Source organism: Morchella sextelata (assembly GCF_020137385.1).
Source record: "Morchella sextelata strain SCLS chromosome Unknown scls_9, whole genome shotgun sequence".
Taxonomy (NCBI): Eukaryota; Fungi; Ascomycota; class Pezizomycetes; order Pezizales; family Morchellaceae; genus Morchella; species Morchella sextelata.
Window position 1 is genome coordinate 619,238 of NW_025408624.1, and position 16,608 is coordinate 635,845.

The 16,608-nt window shown below is 43.7% G+C and overlaps 5 protein-coding genes across 5 annotated transcripts; 3 read left to right on the forward strand and 2 right to left on the reverse strand.

Moving 5' to 3' along the window:
• Nucleotides 1–1,981: 1,981 nt before the first annotated feature.
• H6S33_012842 (uncharacterized protein) lies at nt 1,982–2,898 on the reverse strand (the record flags this gene model as incomplete). Its single annotated transcript, XM_044844186.1, has 4 exons — nt 1,982–2,030; nt 2,084–2,515; nt 2,629–2,800; nt 2,865–2,898. 4 exons carry the CDS (start codon nt 2,896–2,898, stop codon nt 1,982–1,984), a joined length of 687 nt encoding a protein of 228 aa, XP_044694551.1.
• Nucleotides 2,899–5,587: 2,689 nt separating this feature from the next.
• On the forward strand, nt 5,588–6,212 carry H6S33_012843 (uncharacterized protein; the record flags this gene model as incomplete). The annotated part of the gene is made up of 3 exons (XM_044844187.1): nt 5,588–5,753; nt 5,810–5,894; nt 5,951–6,212. 3 exons carry the CDS (start codon nt 5,588–5,590, stop codon nt 6,210–6,212), a joined length of 513 nt encoding a protein of 170 aa, XP_044694552.1.
• Nucleotides 6,213–8,033: 1,821 nt separating this feature from the next.
• H6S33_012844 (uncharacterized protein) lies at nt 8,034–9,193 on the forward strand (the record flags this gene model as incomplete). Its single annotated transcript, XM_044844188.1, has 5 exons — nt 8,034–8,229; nt 8,293–8,467; nt 8,527–8,776; nt 8,827–9,115; nt 9,168–9,193. The coding sequence occupies 5 exons, from the start codon at nt 8,034–8,036 to the stop codon at nt 9,191–9,193; spliced, it is 936 nt and encodes a 311-aa protein (XP_044694553.1).
• A 235-nt stretch (nt 9,194–9,428) lies between these two features.
• H6S33_012845 (uncharacterized protein) lies at nt 9,429–10,493 on the reverse strand (the record flags this gene model as incomplete). The annotated part of the gene is made up of 3 exons (XM_044844189.1): nt 9,429–9,971; nt 10,030–10,271; nt 10,325–10,493. 3 exons carry the CDS (start codon nt 10,491–10,493, stop codon nt 9,429–9,431), a joined length of 954 nt encoding a protein of 317 aa, XP_044694554.1.
• A 1,579-nt stretch (nt 10,494–12,072) lies between these two features.
• H6S33_012846 (uncharacterized protein) lies at nt 12,073–14,246 on the forward strand (the record flags this gene model as incomplete). The annotated part of the gene is made up of 5 exons (XM_044844190.1): nt 12,073–12,223; nt 12,325–12,376; nt 12,540–12,723; nt 12,782–12,943; nt 13,026–14,246. 5 exons carry the CDS (start codon nt 12,073–12,075, stop codon nt 14,244–14,246), a joined length of 1,770 nt encoding a protein of 589 aa, XP_044694555.1.
• Between the last annotated feature and the right edge of the window lie 2,362 nt (nt 14,247–16,608).

Genomic DNA, 16,608 nt, shown 5'->3' on the forward strand with positions numbered 1-16,608 from the left:
ACGATAACTCTCAGCATGTAACCGGGCCTTCTGTGTACTCATACATCAGACAGTTGAAATAGCTCCGTTACACTATCATGGGCAAGTTCCAGACTCGTCAGTTATTACTCCCATGATAGTTCCTCTTTCCTTAACAACTTAGAAAGTAGAGGTCTTGTAGCTGGTAGTGAACCACTACTGCAGATACTAGCATTCCATAAGCTGTTGATCTTCTATAATACTTCTCAGCATATAACGTGCCCCTGTATGTACTCATATATCATGTAACGGGGGTCCTTTCTAAGAGAAATAGAATCGAATAGAATAGAGACGGCCGTGCAAGATAGACAATCAGGTTGCAGATTATTCAAAGATACTATCGCTAGAACTCAATAATCTTTAAGGGCTCTGCTACCGATAAGAACTTGGTTTTTCTTTCTGATGAAGACTGAAGAGAACAGGACTGAAGGGCGAGAATGAACCTGAGTACTTATACTCCAAAGGCCTCTATTCTCTGCTCCTAACTCCTTACTAAGTTCCGGTGGGCCTTTCCTCAGTACCGGAAACAATACCACCGCTACCCCGCTTTTCTCTAAGCGTCAGCAGGTGTTTCCGATACCCAAGGCAACCACCCTTAGTCAAAGCCTTTGTAACACCTGCAGCCTTGGTTGCCACACAACCGAGGACCTGCATGAATGAGCGACCGCTCAGGTGTAAGCTTAATCATTGCTGTAGAGCTTTCGCTTATTGTAGACTTCCCTAGCATAGTCCCTGCCTCTTCGGCGGTCATACAATGCTCAGAGGATACAGAGGATCACCGGACAATCAGAGCTTCACTCTGGCCGGTCTTCTAGTCACTGGCGAGGCATAGACTCGTCAGTCATTGCTCCCATGAATAGATCCCCTTCCTAGCGCCCGGAATGTAGTTACTCTAACAGCTGGTAGCTAACCACACTGCCGGTACTTGCATATCACCGCGCAACTGGCTTCTAACAATAACTCTCAGCATGTAATCGGGCCCTGTGTGTACTCATACACCAGACAGTTGAAATGGCTCCGTTACATATCAGACAGTTAGATAGCCTTCGTTATAATTTAAATCTATAAAAAGTCCATCTTTTCTTCCTTGACGCCGTGTCACCCCCTTGGTTACAGGCCACCTCCCCATACAGTATCCTTCTCTCCCTATACCGTCTAGCAATGAAAATTCCACATACTCTCTATTGACTTGGCTCCAATCGAGTGATAAGGCATGAAGATATTGTTTTTTTTGTATTTTTTTTGTTTAATTCAGCATGAAGATATTATCATCAGCGCCAGGGAACCGATTGTCTAGGACTAGTTAATCTCTATTGCGAGAACCCTTTCAATTATTGATCTGGTGGGGGACTTCCGACTTTTTATCACCCTGATACAGTGCTCCTGTACACATTGAAGCCCCGTGTACATCTGATACTGTGATTGGTAGATTGGCACCACTTAAATCACCCTAAGGCGAGTGGCCTTATTTGGATTACTGCATTCACCTATATACATACGCCAACGATATCTCTCTCCATAAATACCTACATCTAGCCATCGTGAATAGAGAATCGGGCCCTTATTCGAAATATACCTATCCCCACCGTAAAAGCGCACCTCTCGCTTTCCAGCCAATGTGTAAACCCTTCCCAATTCCCCCATTCCTCCGAAACCAAAACCGATATCGTTAAATGAACTATGTAAAAGTTGACCAAGGCAAGTAAGTGGAACCCTTTGTCATCCGAAAACCATACAAGTGAAAAAATAGGTTGCCCCAAACTAGACTGGTAGGAATGAGAGAAATAGGAAAAGGAAAGGAAGCAAATAAAGGGTATCATCAAGTGGACATATTCGTGCTCTAAGATCAAATCGTAAAACTCGTTCCTTCGTTTTTCTCTTAATAGAGAGGTATCGCGCTGTCTGAGTAGTGCAACTCGCCCACATTTGGCTACTCAAAAAACCTTCGCTGGAAAGATCAAAGTTAGATCCCTTCATCTGTGAGTTTCTCGACAAGATGCATTGATAATATCCTGTAGAGTGTTAGCCGAATCTATAAGAAATGCAGTGTGATCATCAGACTTACATTACTAATAATCCTATGGTCACAATAATCAGTAGTGCAAAGCCGAACCAGCCCAGGACCATAGCCGTTACGCCAACGCCTGTTGCAACAGATCCATTGCCCATGGTTTCGGCAATAGTCGCCGCGGCCACACTCGCAGTGTGTTGCCATAATACCGAAACTAGCACAAAGATAGCTGCGACAAATATTACTGCTAGTGCAATTTGGGACACGGCCCGACTTGGGAGTCGTCTCATCTCAGGACCTCCGTCATACTCTTCTTCGTATCCCGGGAAGGTCGCAAGGAGAAGCAGCGTAACTGCGGCGAGAATAATAGCGATAATCAATAGGTACGGGAAAACAATGCTCTCTTTGAATGTCTGGGCGACCCATATCAGGTTCAGTGGGTCCTGGTCGACGCTTACTTGCGCGGCAAGGGAAGAGGCGTTGGCGCTACACAACCAGGAAGATCCGTCAGGATTTATACAAATTCCAAAGTATCTGGTATAATCCCACATTAGTTCTCCCCTCGCTCAGGTAATCTCGAGAGGTACAATTCCAATTACCCAACTCTTGCCTCTAACTGTGCATTTCCAACAATGTTTCCAATAGCTCTTGATGCGCCTGGGTCGACTTGCGCAGGGTCGTACTGAGGCGACGACCGGTCATACCATAGATTTATTAAAAATATAGAAGGTATGAGTGGACTTGAAGATGAGCATCCCGCTAATAAAAGAGCTAAAAACCAAGTGAATGTCAGCAAATTGATATATTAGCAACTATTGTCGGCGGCTATTCTTACAGAGGAGTATAATCGCGACGAGGATAAGTACCATTAGTACATGATGGTAAGCGAGGAAAGGCACAAGCCCTAATCACGATCCAAGTTAGTGAATTGTACGCAAAATCATGGCTACATAACTGAGTTACAAGAAATTCTTATAACAGAATCCTTGACAGAAAACAAATGGTGATAACGTACTCTCAAACCCGAAAACGAATCGAATTCTTCTTTCAACCATCGTTCCCTTTGACAAACAGCCGTGATGTGAACTTCTCGTAGGCAGACAAGCGCGTTGTTAGATTGGCTACGTAAACTATCCAGGCGTGCCTAAGCAATGTCGCAGAAATTATAACGGGTCTCACTTTCCCGCGAGAAACGGTTCGGAATCCTGCCAGGAATGAAGTGGAGGGGTATCGATTAATGGTCACTGTAAGTAATGAGGAGGGGTGAGGGGGAACGTGAAAACGAGGTGAGCAAGATCAGTGGATGAGTATTGTGCGAGAGAAAGGGACAAACGTAGTGTGACTAGATCCAGTGAAAAGGGGAGGCTGGACCAAGTGAGTGACGCCGCAAAACAACATACATACATAATCGCCCAAAATGTATGTGTGTATATGTATATTTAGCTTGTCCTCACATCTCTCTGCGAGGTGATACTGCGACAACTTGTAAATATACGGCTGCTACGGCAACGGGCAAGAATCACACCAATCAACTTCAAGCAGCAACCATGTCTCCCAGCCACCCAGCCACCCGCTTATGTAGGCCAAGCTTTTATTCCAGCCACGCCCAAACATCTTCGAGTTCCTGCGTTTTTGACACATGTCCCTGCGCATACGAGTCAAGTGTGCCTTTCTCTATCTGTAAGTCGTGCAGATTGCACGGCCAAAATTCCTTCAGTGGGGTTCGATGGCGGGGTACGATTCCCCACAATGTAAATGTACCTAATTACATTTAGTCCGTACATGCATGTATTCTAGTAAAATAGTATGTACATGTAATTTAGGCCCGTTTGGCTGTCCTGTCGAAACGGAGTTTTGTGGATTTATAAAGTATGGCAACGACATAACTCCGTTTCGATTTTCGTATGCGTTCGACTGCCTTTTTTTTACAACTCCGTTAGGGCCTTTAAACGGAGTTTTTGAAGTTTTAAATCCACTTGGCAGCCAAACGGGCCCTTACCTACGTATTAAGTAATGATGTAATAGGGCGCGTTTACTAAAGTAAAGGGAAGCGCAGTTTAGAAACTCGTGCAAACGTTAAGGGACATTTTTTGTATAACCCCATTTTACGAAACACTTTGTGTTCGGCGTGCCATTTTGTAATGCACCAAAACTAAGAAGTAGATCCAGTTCGTGTTTAATCAAATCTCCGTTTATGCTCGTTGTACTTATTTACACTAGAAAGTCCATTAATTGACGAGCTGGCCGGGCGACATTCCTATCCATAGGGTTACGGAAGTGATTTGTTTGTAACTTACATACATGTAGCTAGCAGATGTGAAAACTTACACTCCGTTCTGCAACACCCCAATATCATTATCCAATATTGTTTCTAGCGGTAGCATTCTAGCAGCCACAAAATGTCAACATTTTCAATCTGCTGTTTGCCCAATATTGCGAACTGACACCACTAGAAGCGGCTCAACCCATGGCCACCAAGTACACCCACAACGTCCCAGCTTGTGATTGCAGCTGAACATGCCAATACAGTCGAATCTCCCTATAAGGGTACGGAAATACCGCGATGTCGTACCCTTATAGAGCAGTTACCCTTATAGATATTTCAGGGTTAGGTTTGGCAGAGTAGAAAGTTCACTTTTGGGAGTAAAGGGTTCGCGCAACACTGAATTCGGCAGAGTGGGAAGTTCGCGGAACTTCACTTTTGGCGGATAAACCATCACTCTTTGGTGACGGAACTTTCAGTTTTTGGCAGTGCAACTTTCAATGTTGTTAGCAGAACATTTTTCACTTTTTGAGGGCAAAGTGCCCCAACTTCCACTCAAAAGTTACTCTCTCTATAAGGGTAATACACCAAAAAGTTTGAAAATTTACTAAGGGTATTCTTATAGCAAGAATATGAGCATTTACCCTTAGCACTACATACTAAAAAAAGTAGCCTGCGGACCGGGCTCCTTATAAGGCGAGTATTCTTATAGAGGGTACCCTTATAGCGAGATTCGACTATAACAGCATTCACAAATATACTACATGTAGATCACAAAAATCACATATTTGGTTGTAACCTTGCCAGGTTGCAACCTCGCCATGTTTATATCACAGTTTTGCAGAACGGAGTGTGATTCTTTTATAAATAGTATATGTAGTAATTAATAGAACGAGCTTCCCACCAGATTACAATTATTGTGCTATCTTCTCATTGCTACCTAACCAGGTCGCAATAGAGCGTATTTACTAACCGTCAATTCTGACAATTGGCGCTTCGCCACTCTCAAAAGCGGAATCCACAAGTGTCATTTTGCGGCTTGCGCATTTCATATCCTTATGGAGGGGAAGTGTCAATTTTGCATTTTGCAACCGTCAATTTCGAAGTGTCAATTGTCAAAAATGACACTCAGTAAATACGCTCTAATACGTCCACCACACAGGTAACTGTACCGTGTGTAGGTACCTGCGTCGGCGATATTATGTACTCGTATAGTTACCCGGATAGTCAGAACCTTCTAACTAGAAGACACCCAGAAACAAACGTACATCCCAATCGCCAGTACTTCTAACAAAATGCCAATCGCCCTCCACAAAGTACAAAAGAAAATCAAGGCGAAGAAAGATGGGAAGCTAGATTCCCTCGGCCGCCGTGATTCGAAAAAGCTCAGCCGAGCAACTCTCCGGGACGAAAAGTTAAAAAAGCTAGGATCAGCAAGATCTAAGTTGAAGGAACTTGAGCGTTAGTCGCTTTTCATAATTTCTTTCAGTGTATACAGTTAACAGATAATCATGCAGTGATCCGTGTGGGATACTTTAAAGTGGCGACAAAAGATGTGAAGGTACCATTGAGTACCCAAGAAATTCGGGACTTGATAGAGAAGTACATCTGCTCATTGTCGACAAGGATGATACTACTTTGACGCTAATAAGTTCTAGGTGGGTGCACCGCGATGATGAAGAGTTATTCGAAATGCGGAGTGAGCGCCGCCCTGGACGACCTACATCGACGAAGGAAGATCTTTTGAAGCAACGGATTGATCGCGAAATTGAAGAGTTCAGGACAGGCTTTTACATTCCGGACTTGCAAAATTCTGAGAACATTGAGCGACTACGACGGTGGGACGGGACTGTGGGCTCTCTGGCACAGGTCAAGTTCACAAGGATATCCAAAGAAGATGCATCGATGAAAATCAATTGAGGATGTTGATCAAAAGTCAATAGCTATACCGATTCTCATCACTATGATGCTTGTGTAGTGATAATTAAACGACTTACCGGTCCCTAATTTTATGTATGGGTCTTTGGTGATATTCTGATGCAACGGATATGTTCACTTGGGCGGCGTTTTATTGCAACGTAAATATCATGACGTTTGGCCCTTTATCACGATATTCAATTGAAAACCAAACCACATTACTTATCTACGTATACCTGTCGAACACACCGCAACATTGTATTTCATTTCAAGGCGGCAATCTAGCATATTCTTTTCTTATAAACCTTCAACCAGCGCCGAACAGTTATCTACCTCAGTTTTTTGTCCAAATTGTAATGAGCGTAGAGACTATGTACATATACATGTACATACAACACATGCATGATGCATACATACATACAATACCAAAAATCGTGATGTTCTCCTTGCTACAGGGCAACAGTACCACTGCTGCATCTATATGAAATGCAATGATCCTGATATACGTCTACATTTTCCAAATTATAGTGAGAATGACAAGACAGTACCTATAGTATAGTGTACTCTTCACAAATATGTTGTTTATTACAGTCTGTAGTGATACTGTAGTGTAGTGTTCTTTTGGTTAAAGATTAATATTGCAAGAATACGGTATACAGCGATACCATAGAACACGAGAAATACAGTCGACTCTCGTTATAGTGATACTGCATATAGTGATACTGCATATAGTGATACTCTCGTTATAAGGACATGTAGAAATCGACGGTCGATCCCGAAATACCTTTTTACCCGTACCTCCTTGCTTCTGATAGTGATACTCGCATTTAATACAAATTTTCGGTCTCGACCGTATCCTTATATCGAGAGGCGACTGTATCGTCTATTAGTAATGTTTAGTCTACAGATGAATAAATATATCCTATATCTATAGGACCACAAATAGTTGTTTGTTATATTATTATTGAGTTCCCCAACGCTTTGAACGGGCTCTCGCTCTAGCAACTTTTCTCCCGGCTTTATACAAGATAGTGCATTCGTCAGCAAGCTATTTCTACATATTTTTCCAGTTCAACAGAGTTATTAGATGCTACCCGAGTACATGCTTCCGTTTCAATCACTACATGTACATGTATTATATAAATTATATGACGGGTTGCACACTTGCTTCTATGTATGTACGTACTAGTAGAGCTAGAGTAGGTACATCCCAAGTCGATACTATTAACGGTGTTGGAATGTCATCCAAAATTCACAATAGGTTATTTAGAAGGTGGTACCTTTTACCAACACCAATCCAATGCCTGAGTAAACAACGAAAACGTCCAAAAGTCTCAAAAAGAATTATTAGGAGTTTTGCTATCCCCAATATCAGTTCCGCTTATACTTGTAGTTCTAATTTATTTGTGCACGCGTACCGATAAGCTGGCCGAATCTGCGGATAGAGTCCATGGGCCTACATTTAGCTTGATGGCACTGATACATGTAGTTATCCTCATAAACTGGCTGTTTAGATAGAGTACGAACTTGCACACATGTACCTACGTGTAGAGTAGGTACCCAGGCCTACATACTCTACATACTTGTATCTACATGTACTACCTACTCTAGAGTACATGGTGTCAGACTGCAAAAGGATCTACCTTCAGAACACACGTGTGAATGTGATTCCTGCACGTTCTCTTTTTACATAAGCAGCATCTCATGCACGTAATTTTTCCCCCACCATAATTTTCAGAAAGTTTCACCCCCCCACTATACACACTCTCATCTCATCATCTTCCAACATCTAATTCAAACCTACTTCTAGTACAAAGCTTTACCATGTTTGCTGTCAGAGCGATCTCCCGTATTGGGCGGGTTCCCTTCACCCGTTTTCCAGCTTCCTCGCCCTTTGCCCGCTCCATCTCAACCAAATCGCAAGCTTTTCGAGTTTATGTGCCAGTAACCATTCATAAAAATCCTCGCTTGAATGCTCAGTTTTCAACTTCGTTTCGTTGTTTTGAAAAAGAAGGAACGGGTAAGCTACTTCTATCTATGTCGAACGCTTGAACCGCCCTAACCCTACCAATTACTACTGTAGTTGACGAGGAATTGTCTGCCAAAATTCAGGCCGAGCTGGAATTGGAGAAGATGAGAGATGTGGATGATGACATGCCACTCAGCGTTAAAGAGTTCCTAGATAACGGTCCATTCAGGATCGTAGACAAGCCCGGCGAAGAAGAAGTTGAATTGATTCGTCAGTTCGGTGATGAGACGTGAGTTTTCTAAAATATAAATTTTTTGGATAAGTATATTCATATCTTTAACCTTGCAGAATCCGTGTCGAATTCTCAATCGCAGATTTGAACGCTACATCTCCCGACGAGTTAGATGAAACAAACTTATTCAACGATGGCACAGAAGAAGATATTGCTGCCGGTCAATCTGGTGGCGCTCAATCAAAAGCTGCAAAGGCCGAGGGACGTGTTCAAACTGCGAATGATGAGATGGATGAGGAGGATGAGGAGTTTGATGATGAGACAGCCGTCAGCTTCCCATCACGCGTGAATGTTACCATTGAGAAGGTTCGGTTGGCAAGCTCCAAATAATTTCTGTATACTGATAAAAAGGACAGGCCAATGGTGGGGCACTTCAGTTCGAAGCCGTTGCTCAGGATGGCATGATTGTCATTGATAACGTCTTCTATCACAAGTCAGCGCAACTAGCTACGGCTAAGACCGCTAACGCCGACTGGGAGAGGAGAGGACTATATGCTGGGCCTCCATTCGGAAATCTAGACGAGGATCTTCAAGTCCTTTTGGAGAGATACCTTGACGAGAGAGGCATTAACACTGCTCTGGCTCTTTTCATCCCTGATTACATTGACTACAAGGAACAAAAGGAATATGTCTCGTGGTTGAGCAGTAAGTCCTAAATCAAACACTCGAGAGTAGTATCCTGACTAACGGGTTGCAGATGTCAAGGACTTTGTTGAGAGCTAAGCAGTCTTATTCTTCCTTCTCGGTAATCCCCTTCTTAAAATTTCATTTGTTGTACAATAGGCTTTACACGGTCATACTCCACTCGCTGTCTACATCATCATATGTAGCAGAAAACAATTGCACTTGTTTTATCCTCATGGCAAAAAAACTCTATGGCATTTCAAGACCTCTTTGGTGTAATATAAAGGTGAAATGTTAAGATGAGAAATCCTACTAGTAAAATATGTCGATAAGTTTACCCCTCCCTAGGACCTATTCCCAATGACAATCCTCTAGCCAATCCTGCCCAATTAACACCCTCCAGTTCCGGCTCGTTTTGATAGTGAGCACTTCTCGCGGCAAGCAGGGCCTCGGTGAGTTGACCCTGGTGCATTTGCCTTGTTATCAGGGTATCATGTGCAGCCGGAATGCTGGAATCCTGAATGTAACTTTCAAATATCTCTTGCTCCTCGGGCGTGAAAGGAAGGTTTATGAGTTTGAGGGCGTTTGATTCCTTTTTGACTGTAAGACAATAGTCGATCAAACTCTTGAATAGGTCCGGCTGAATTCGCAGGGGAACAGTCCGCTGATAAAGAAATGCTGACTCGATTGAAATGGCCCTCAACGCGCGAAAATAATCATTGATGGAAGTGTCTGTGTCCAGGACTGGCTGAACAGTTTGTACAAATGTAGTTGCTAGTCTAGGGCCGTTGGGACCTGCATGTGACACAAGGGTAGAGAGGACTTTGTGAGGTTCGACCGGGATGACGGAAGGTTCCGTAAGATGACCTACAGCATCCTAGATGTATCTTCTTGTCAGATAGGTACACACAAATAAGAGAATGGAGAAACCAAACCTCAAAATCAAAGTTGTCCAATGCATAGAGGCCATCCATCAAGCTACAGAAATTCGGTGGGATCAACACCTTGTTTGCGTATTGAGTCGCGAACCCATTTCCGGGGTGCGCACGATCAAAATCCTTTAATAGGTAATACACAAAGGACGACTTTTTAAGACGGTCGAGCTCCTCCTTCTCCTCAATAGTGTGAATGAGTAGGCGTAGACCTGTGACATTCTTCGGGGGGTATATTTGGTTGACTAGCAATGTGTGAGACGCATGTAACAATAGCTAAGAAGGAGAAAGGTCTTACTATCGTCAACGTGGGCTATGGTAGAGAGGACGATGTCAAAGAACAATTTTCCATCAAGAAGGGAGCGATTTCGCAAAATCCTGGAGATACGCTCCTTCGAAAAGGGGAATTTCTTGTCATCGGGGAAGATTGAGCGGTAATGGTTGAAAGTGTTATGATCGATGTCCATAGTAGTTATGATAGATATGCCTCGGACCGATTAGTTTTCTGGTAGATCCGCCTGGAGTGATTGAGCGCGAACCAATATTATTCACGCGAGAGTGACTATATTAATGTCGTACTTATTCTAGAACGTGATATGTGGTCTAGTCGGGCTTCATTCACGTGATCGTGCTTAGTCATCTCAAGCTTGGCTAAATTGAGTTTCGGCATGTCGCGGCTTCGCTGGTTTTTATCTTTAAATATATGCAATCCCACTAGATACCTGATCACACAAAGTTAATTGAGATTGTTTTCCTGCTCGGTTGAAGTATGTGGTTTCGTCCTCAGCCTCATAGCAATCTTTTATGGCGCTGGTCGCCATAAACCTAACCTATTCCCTCATCAAAGTACTCGACTCCCGTGCCAAATCTATCTAGCCCATCGAAAATAAGAAAGTCGAAACTCTAAGACAGACAGGATATAGGAAATCATAAGGACTATAAATTATCTGTTCAAGTTACCTCTATCTTCATTTTTGGAACGAGCGGTTAGGTTTACAAGTACATACGTAAAATACGTACCTAAAACCAGATATATACCTCCGGACAAGTATCCAAGTTAGATTAATAAATCGTTTTCTCATGCTCATCTAGGCAAATGGCCGGAAAAGTACATAGTACACCGCAAGAGTTTAGGGCCTGTTCGGACAATCAAATAATTCGAATTATTAGACAGATTATGGACCTTTAAATTATTGTAATAACCTGTATGCAGCTGTTCGTGCAACTGAACAATCTGATTATCCCAAGAAAATAATCACCTTCGGAGGTACAGGTAAGTAATTATTCCCAAACAACACAGATGTCCTAACACACACCATGTATGTACTCTAAATCTTAGATCTGGTATGCCTGCTGCAACGTTGTCCGAATATGTATAGCCCGAACAGACCCTTATAATTAAAGTACCATGATTACTAAGCAATGCCTGAAGTTTGATGCCAAAATAAACTTGAGGTCAGCACGATGACAAAGGAAATGCTATGCGAATAGTAGCAAGTAAACTTCAGGGCGAGGCTCAAACACTAGCCAAGCCAAGGATCCTCCTAGTATGAACCTATCACGATTCATGAACGCGTCTTCCCGGGACGTTCGCCCAACACGATACTTCTTTTGCCCCATACTGACCAACACCTCTTCGATCTTCAATGTCACTGAGTGCGCGAAGGTACATATCAGCATACATGTACTCGTATTTTCCTAACGTTTGTAAAAGGAACCGCTATTGCACACCATACTAAATTGTGGACTTGGCGCGTATTTGTATGGTATGCAATAGTGGTTCCTTTTACAAACGTCAGGAAGATACGAGTACTTATACTTGCTTGAAGTACATGTAACTACATGTACTTGTACTTAACACCCCGCCATTGTTTGCCCCACATTCTTCACTCATCTGCCCATACAAAGTAGGTACAGATAACGGTGCGCATCTCTTCTCAGCCTATATCTGGCCGCCGTTACCCTGCCCACCCCCGGTCAACTTACTACATCGATTTAATTGTCGACATTATTTCACACCAGATCTAATACTACCACACCTTCGATATGTCGCAACAACTCTGTAGATATTATCAGAATGGCTCCTGTCATTTTGGCTCAAACTGCCAATTTGTTCATCCTGGAGAAACTCGTCTTCCGGCCTCGTCTAGCGCGAGTAGTTTTGGTAACAACACGTTTGGAGCTACCCGTCAAATAGGTAAGATTGTATCCAAACTTCTCCTTTTCTTATTCTCCCGACCCAAGTGACGCCTCACGGTGTCCGAAACAAATATAACTTACATTTGGTTGCCTTCATAGGCTATGGAAACAATAATACTAGCGGCGGAACCCAGTCAAAGTTAGGTGAAGGGTGAGCTTCTCTTCTTTAAAGTAACCGCCTGCACAACATCATTCTCTTACCTCCGATCGTTCCTAACCGCTCTTTGATGGGGGGAGGGTTCAATCTCATCCCATTCTCTCAGTGCCCACTTACTATCCATCATATACGCTTGACCTAATTCAGTTCAACTCAGCTTTAATCTTCCGACCCAAGACTCCATCAAGACGGATTTGACGGAGCGACCAACGTGGCCACTTTCTAGCTATGCCCCCGGAAAAGACCCGCCTTCACAACTTATCGATGCAAAAGATATATCGCCTGAAGAAGCTCGGGTTTTAGCGTACAAGTGTAGAGCAGATGGAAACCCTGGCGCTTATGTATATCACTTATCCTAACTAATTATCTTCCCACCTAGATATCCTGACGTCTCTATAGGAAGTAGAATGGCAGAGATTAACTTTAGAAGCCGATGTCCAAATCAAAAATATCTTAAATGATCTTCCAGGAGCTGTGAATTTTATGAAGAAGGCTTATGAGAACAGAGCCAGCTCACGCTACAGCTCAAATAATGTACCCTCATCAACCTTCGGCACCACGGTATGTTATTAGTTGGATTTCTTATGCTGCAAAACGATCATTCCATCTATCCTGACTGTATATATGCTGATATCCAGCTCAGGCCTCCCAAACATCGCCCTTTGTGAACTCGGGTCAGACTGCTTCTACTTTCGGTCAACCAGTACAACCAACATCTGCTTTTGGCCAACCGTCACAGCCAATATCTCCCTTCGGCCAACCATCACAATCAATTTCCACGTACGGTCAAACATCTCAGCCAGTCTCTGCCTTTGGTCAACCACCACAGCCAATTTCTGCCTTCGTTCAACCGTCACAGCCTACTTCTTCCTTTGGTCAAGCGCCGCAATCAACATCTGCGTTTGGCTCCCCTTCACCTTTTTCTGCTCGTCCAACTCCAGCATTTGGACAAAGTGCATTTGGTCAACCCTCACTCCCACTTACACCTGCCTTTGGTCAACCAGCATTTGGTTCAGTTGTGCCCTCTGTCCCTCAGCCCCAAAATGTGTTCGGTCAACCGGCATTCGGTCAGCCAGCTCTTCCTAAGCCAGCGTTTGGTCAGCCAGCATTCGGTCAACCGACGTTTGGCCAACCTGTAGCTCTAGGGCAATCCTCTTCCTTCGGGGCTCAACCTTCTGCTACACAGGCTTCCGCGTTTGGACAATCTACCACACAGCAGCCGATATCGGCTTTCGGACAGCCTTCCCCTTTCGGGGCAGGAAGCGCAGCAAAGCCTGCCTTCGGCCAGCCTGCTTTTGGACAACCAGCTATCCCCCAAAGCTCGCCATTCGGGGCTTCTAACGCTGCCCCGCAAGGGCAACTTCAAAATCCGTCGCCATTTGGGCAACCTCCGCAGACTAACCCTGTGAATACGCCCTTTAGTCAACAAGCCTCTAACTCAAACATTGGTACGACAGCAAGTGCCTTCCAACAGACTTCTGCTTCTCCTTTCTCAAGCGTCAATCCATTTCAAGGTCAGCAAGCTACTACTGAGCAGGCACAATCAACATCGGCATTTGGTCAGCCACAGCACCAAGTACCTGCTTTTGGGCAACCTATCACTCATGTTTCTACTTTTGGGACTCCCGTGCAGCAAAATTCATCGTCATCTAATAATCTGAACCCTTTCCAAACCGCGCAGCAGCAGATACAACCAATAAGTCACCAGGTTAACCCCCAACTACGTGAAGCCCAGAAAACAAAAAAATGGGATGATCCTATCATCGATTATCTGCGAGTAGAAATCGAAGCCTTCGCAGCCCCGACCTTCACCCTCGGAAGTGTGCCCACTGTAGCGCCAAGTAGGGATATGTGTTGGGCGTAAGTAGCGGGAGGGACATGGGGGTTTTAAGGACCTGTTTCATATTTTCCGTGTATATCTGCTGTTATCCACGGGCGTACAATATCTTGGGAGTTAATTTTGCTTTGTTTTTGTCGTTCAATCACGTGTGTATCGTACATCTTCGTCTGCACGGGCAATCAGCCGGCCTCGTTTAGGGTAAAGAGGAGCAAAGACTCCGTACCCTATCCAGTCCATAAGTCAGAAAATATACACCACCTACACACCATTTCTCACAAGATTTGTTGGTGGATTATATTTGGCCAATTAGAGAAGGGCCGGAAGTGAGGTAGGTGAAGTGGACAGACGTACACGAATTTATCCGGCAGTTTTCTTCAGACTTCACCCGTCATGCAGGGTGCAATGGCCCATAAACTCTCATCACACTGTCTTCCTATTGGAAGCACGTCTACTCAGGCGCATATAGATGGGCCACTTCTTGTGCAAAGAAATGCTTCTGATTCAGGACACTACCAGATGGGCCAAGGCACGTAATAACTACAATACATGTACTTGCTCGGGTGTTTCATGAAACAAGCACACCAGAGAACTCTTTCCTCCAACCAACTGCAAGTTCATTAAAGTTTAGATGGTACTTCCCTCAATAGTAACAACACATTATCCCGGGTGAAATAAAAAAAAAAAAAAAAACATGTATGCCGGGTGTCCATCCCACCCCACGTCAATATCGTATCTGTACCTACATTGTAAAAGTAGGTAGATATGGGTCTCCAGTCAGCCTAATATGCTATCCATTTACTCCAAAACAATAAACGTCAATGCTAGGCAACATGGACCTATGATTTTCCTTTTCTTTTTTTCTAGGCGTGCATCAGAGCGGTTGAACGGGATGTCGCGGCTGTTCGGCCAATCATGTCTTATCACTCGACTACGCTATGCACCATGCCCAACATGGTCGAATTCCAATGTTTACAGGGAAAGGTAGAATAAATAAAATTAAAAAAAAAAATTAAAAAAAAGGGTAAGGGGAACGAAGAGAGTATAACTATGGGTAAGGAGGCCATACAAGTTTGGCCTTATTCTTTATTTACCTACCCTTTGCTCCTTCCAGGCGGTTAGGTTATTGGGGGGGGGGGGAACATGTGTTTTGGCGGAGAGCTATGCGGGACTTTCTTTATCATGTTCCAACAAATTTAGCCAGTTAGATAGACCCACGAGAATAATCACTAGAACCCGTATATACGTATCTTGAACTACCTGAGGGTTATGTATGTGCTGTTGTGGGACCAAAGGGCTCTTTGTTCTAGTCTTACAAACCAACATTGATTTATTTTCCTAACTTGAACTGGTCACAAGATGGGTTCAATACTAAAGCATTAACGAATGTGTGTCCATTTCTTGTTCAAAATATCATTGACATTGAGCTGATATATCTTAGATTCAATTTGTATTGGTATTGCCCCCGGTCACGCAATCCCCGAGCCAGCTGCTACAGTTAAAATCAAACAAGACGAACAAAGATAGCTAGAGATATAGGAAGCTTAGCGAGAATGGATTGGTGCTACGTCATGTACTTGTCAGGATAGCTACCTACATGTAGAAAATTCTCTGTTGAATTAAACCCAATCATACACACATATTGGATCCCCTTTGGAGTGTCTGATTGGGTAGTTTCCTCAGCCATTCTTGTAGGACACGACGCCACAGAAAATAGATAACGTTAACATCCTTGTTGATGTCTGAAACAAGACGAGAGTCGTTAGGCAGGTATTCTGGTACCTGAGCTAGGACAGGGCTGAGGACCATGGCTGATATTTCTTCTGCCCCGTTCCAAATACCAAGAGAATATAGCGACCCGAACCAGACCCCGAGAGCCACACCTGAGAAGTTTGAGGTGCGTCAAATTTCCATCGAGCTACAAACTCAGTCATTTGGGCTTTCAATTGTCTCGGCAAACTGAGCCCAAGGAAATGGCTCCGTAGCAGTAAAAAACTCTCCGACGGTGGACTTCCAGAAACAAATTCATATGTCTGCGGACCCACTGTAAATGCCACGTTTCCAAACGTGTCACTCATGTCTTGGATTGTGCTGTGATCCAGTGCATATATCTCAGAATAGAAAGGACCTTGCACCGATACCAAAGGGAGAAATCTCTCGATATACTGGAAGTGACCCCCATTGACGAACCTAGAAACGGTTTCTAGCTTCCTTCAATTGGGTCACCGGGTAGAAAAAATGGCATGAATGGTTTTGAAGAAATCCTGATCTCAGTTTCTGCTCAAAGCTCACGAAATTCCTTGGGGAAAGGAGACAGCAATCATTTCCGGTGCCTAGCCAAAAAAGTCAGAGTATTGTGAAGGGTTTAAGTTATTAATTAGATTGACCT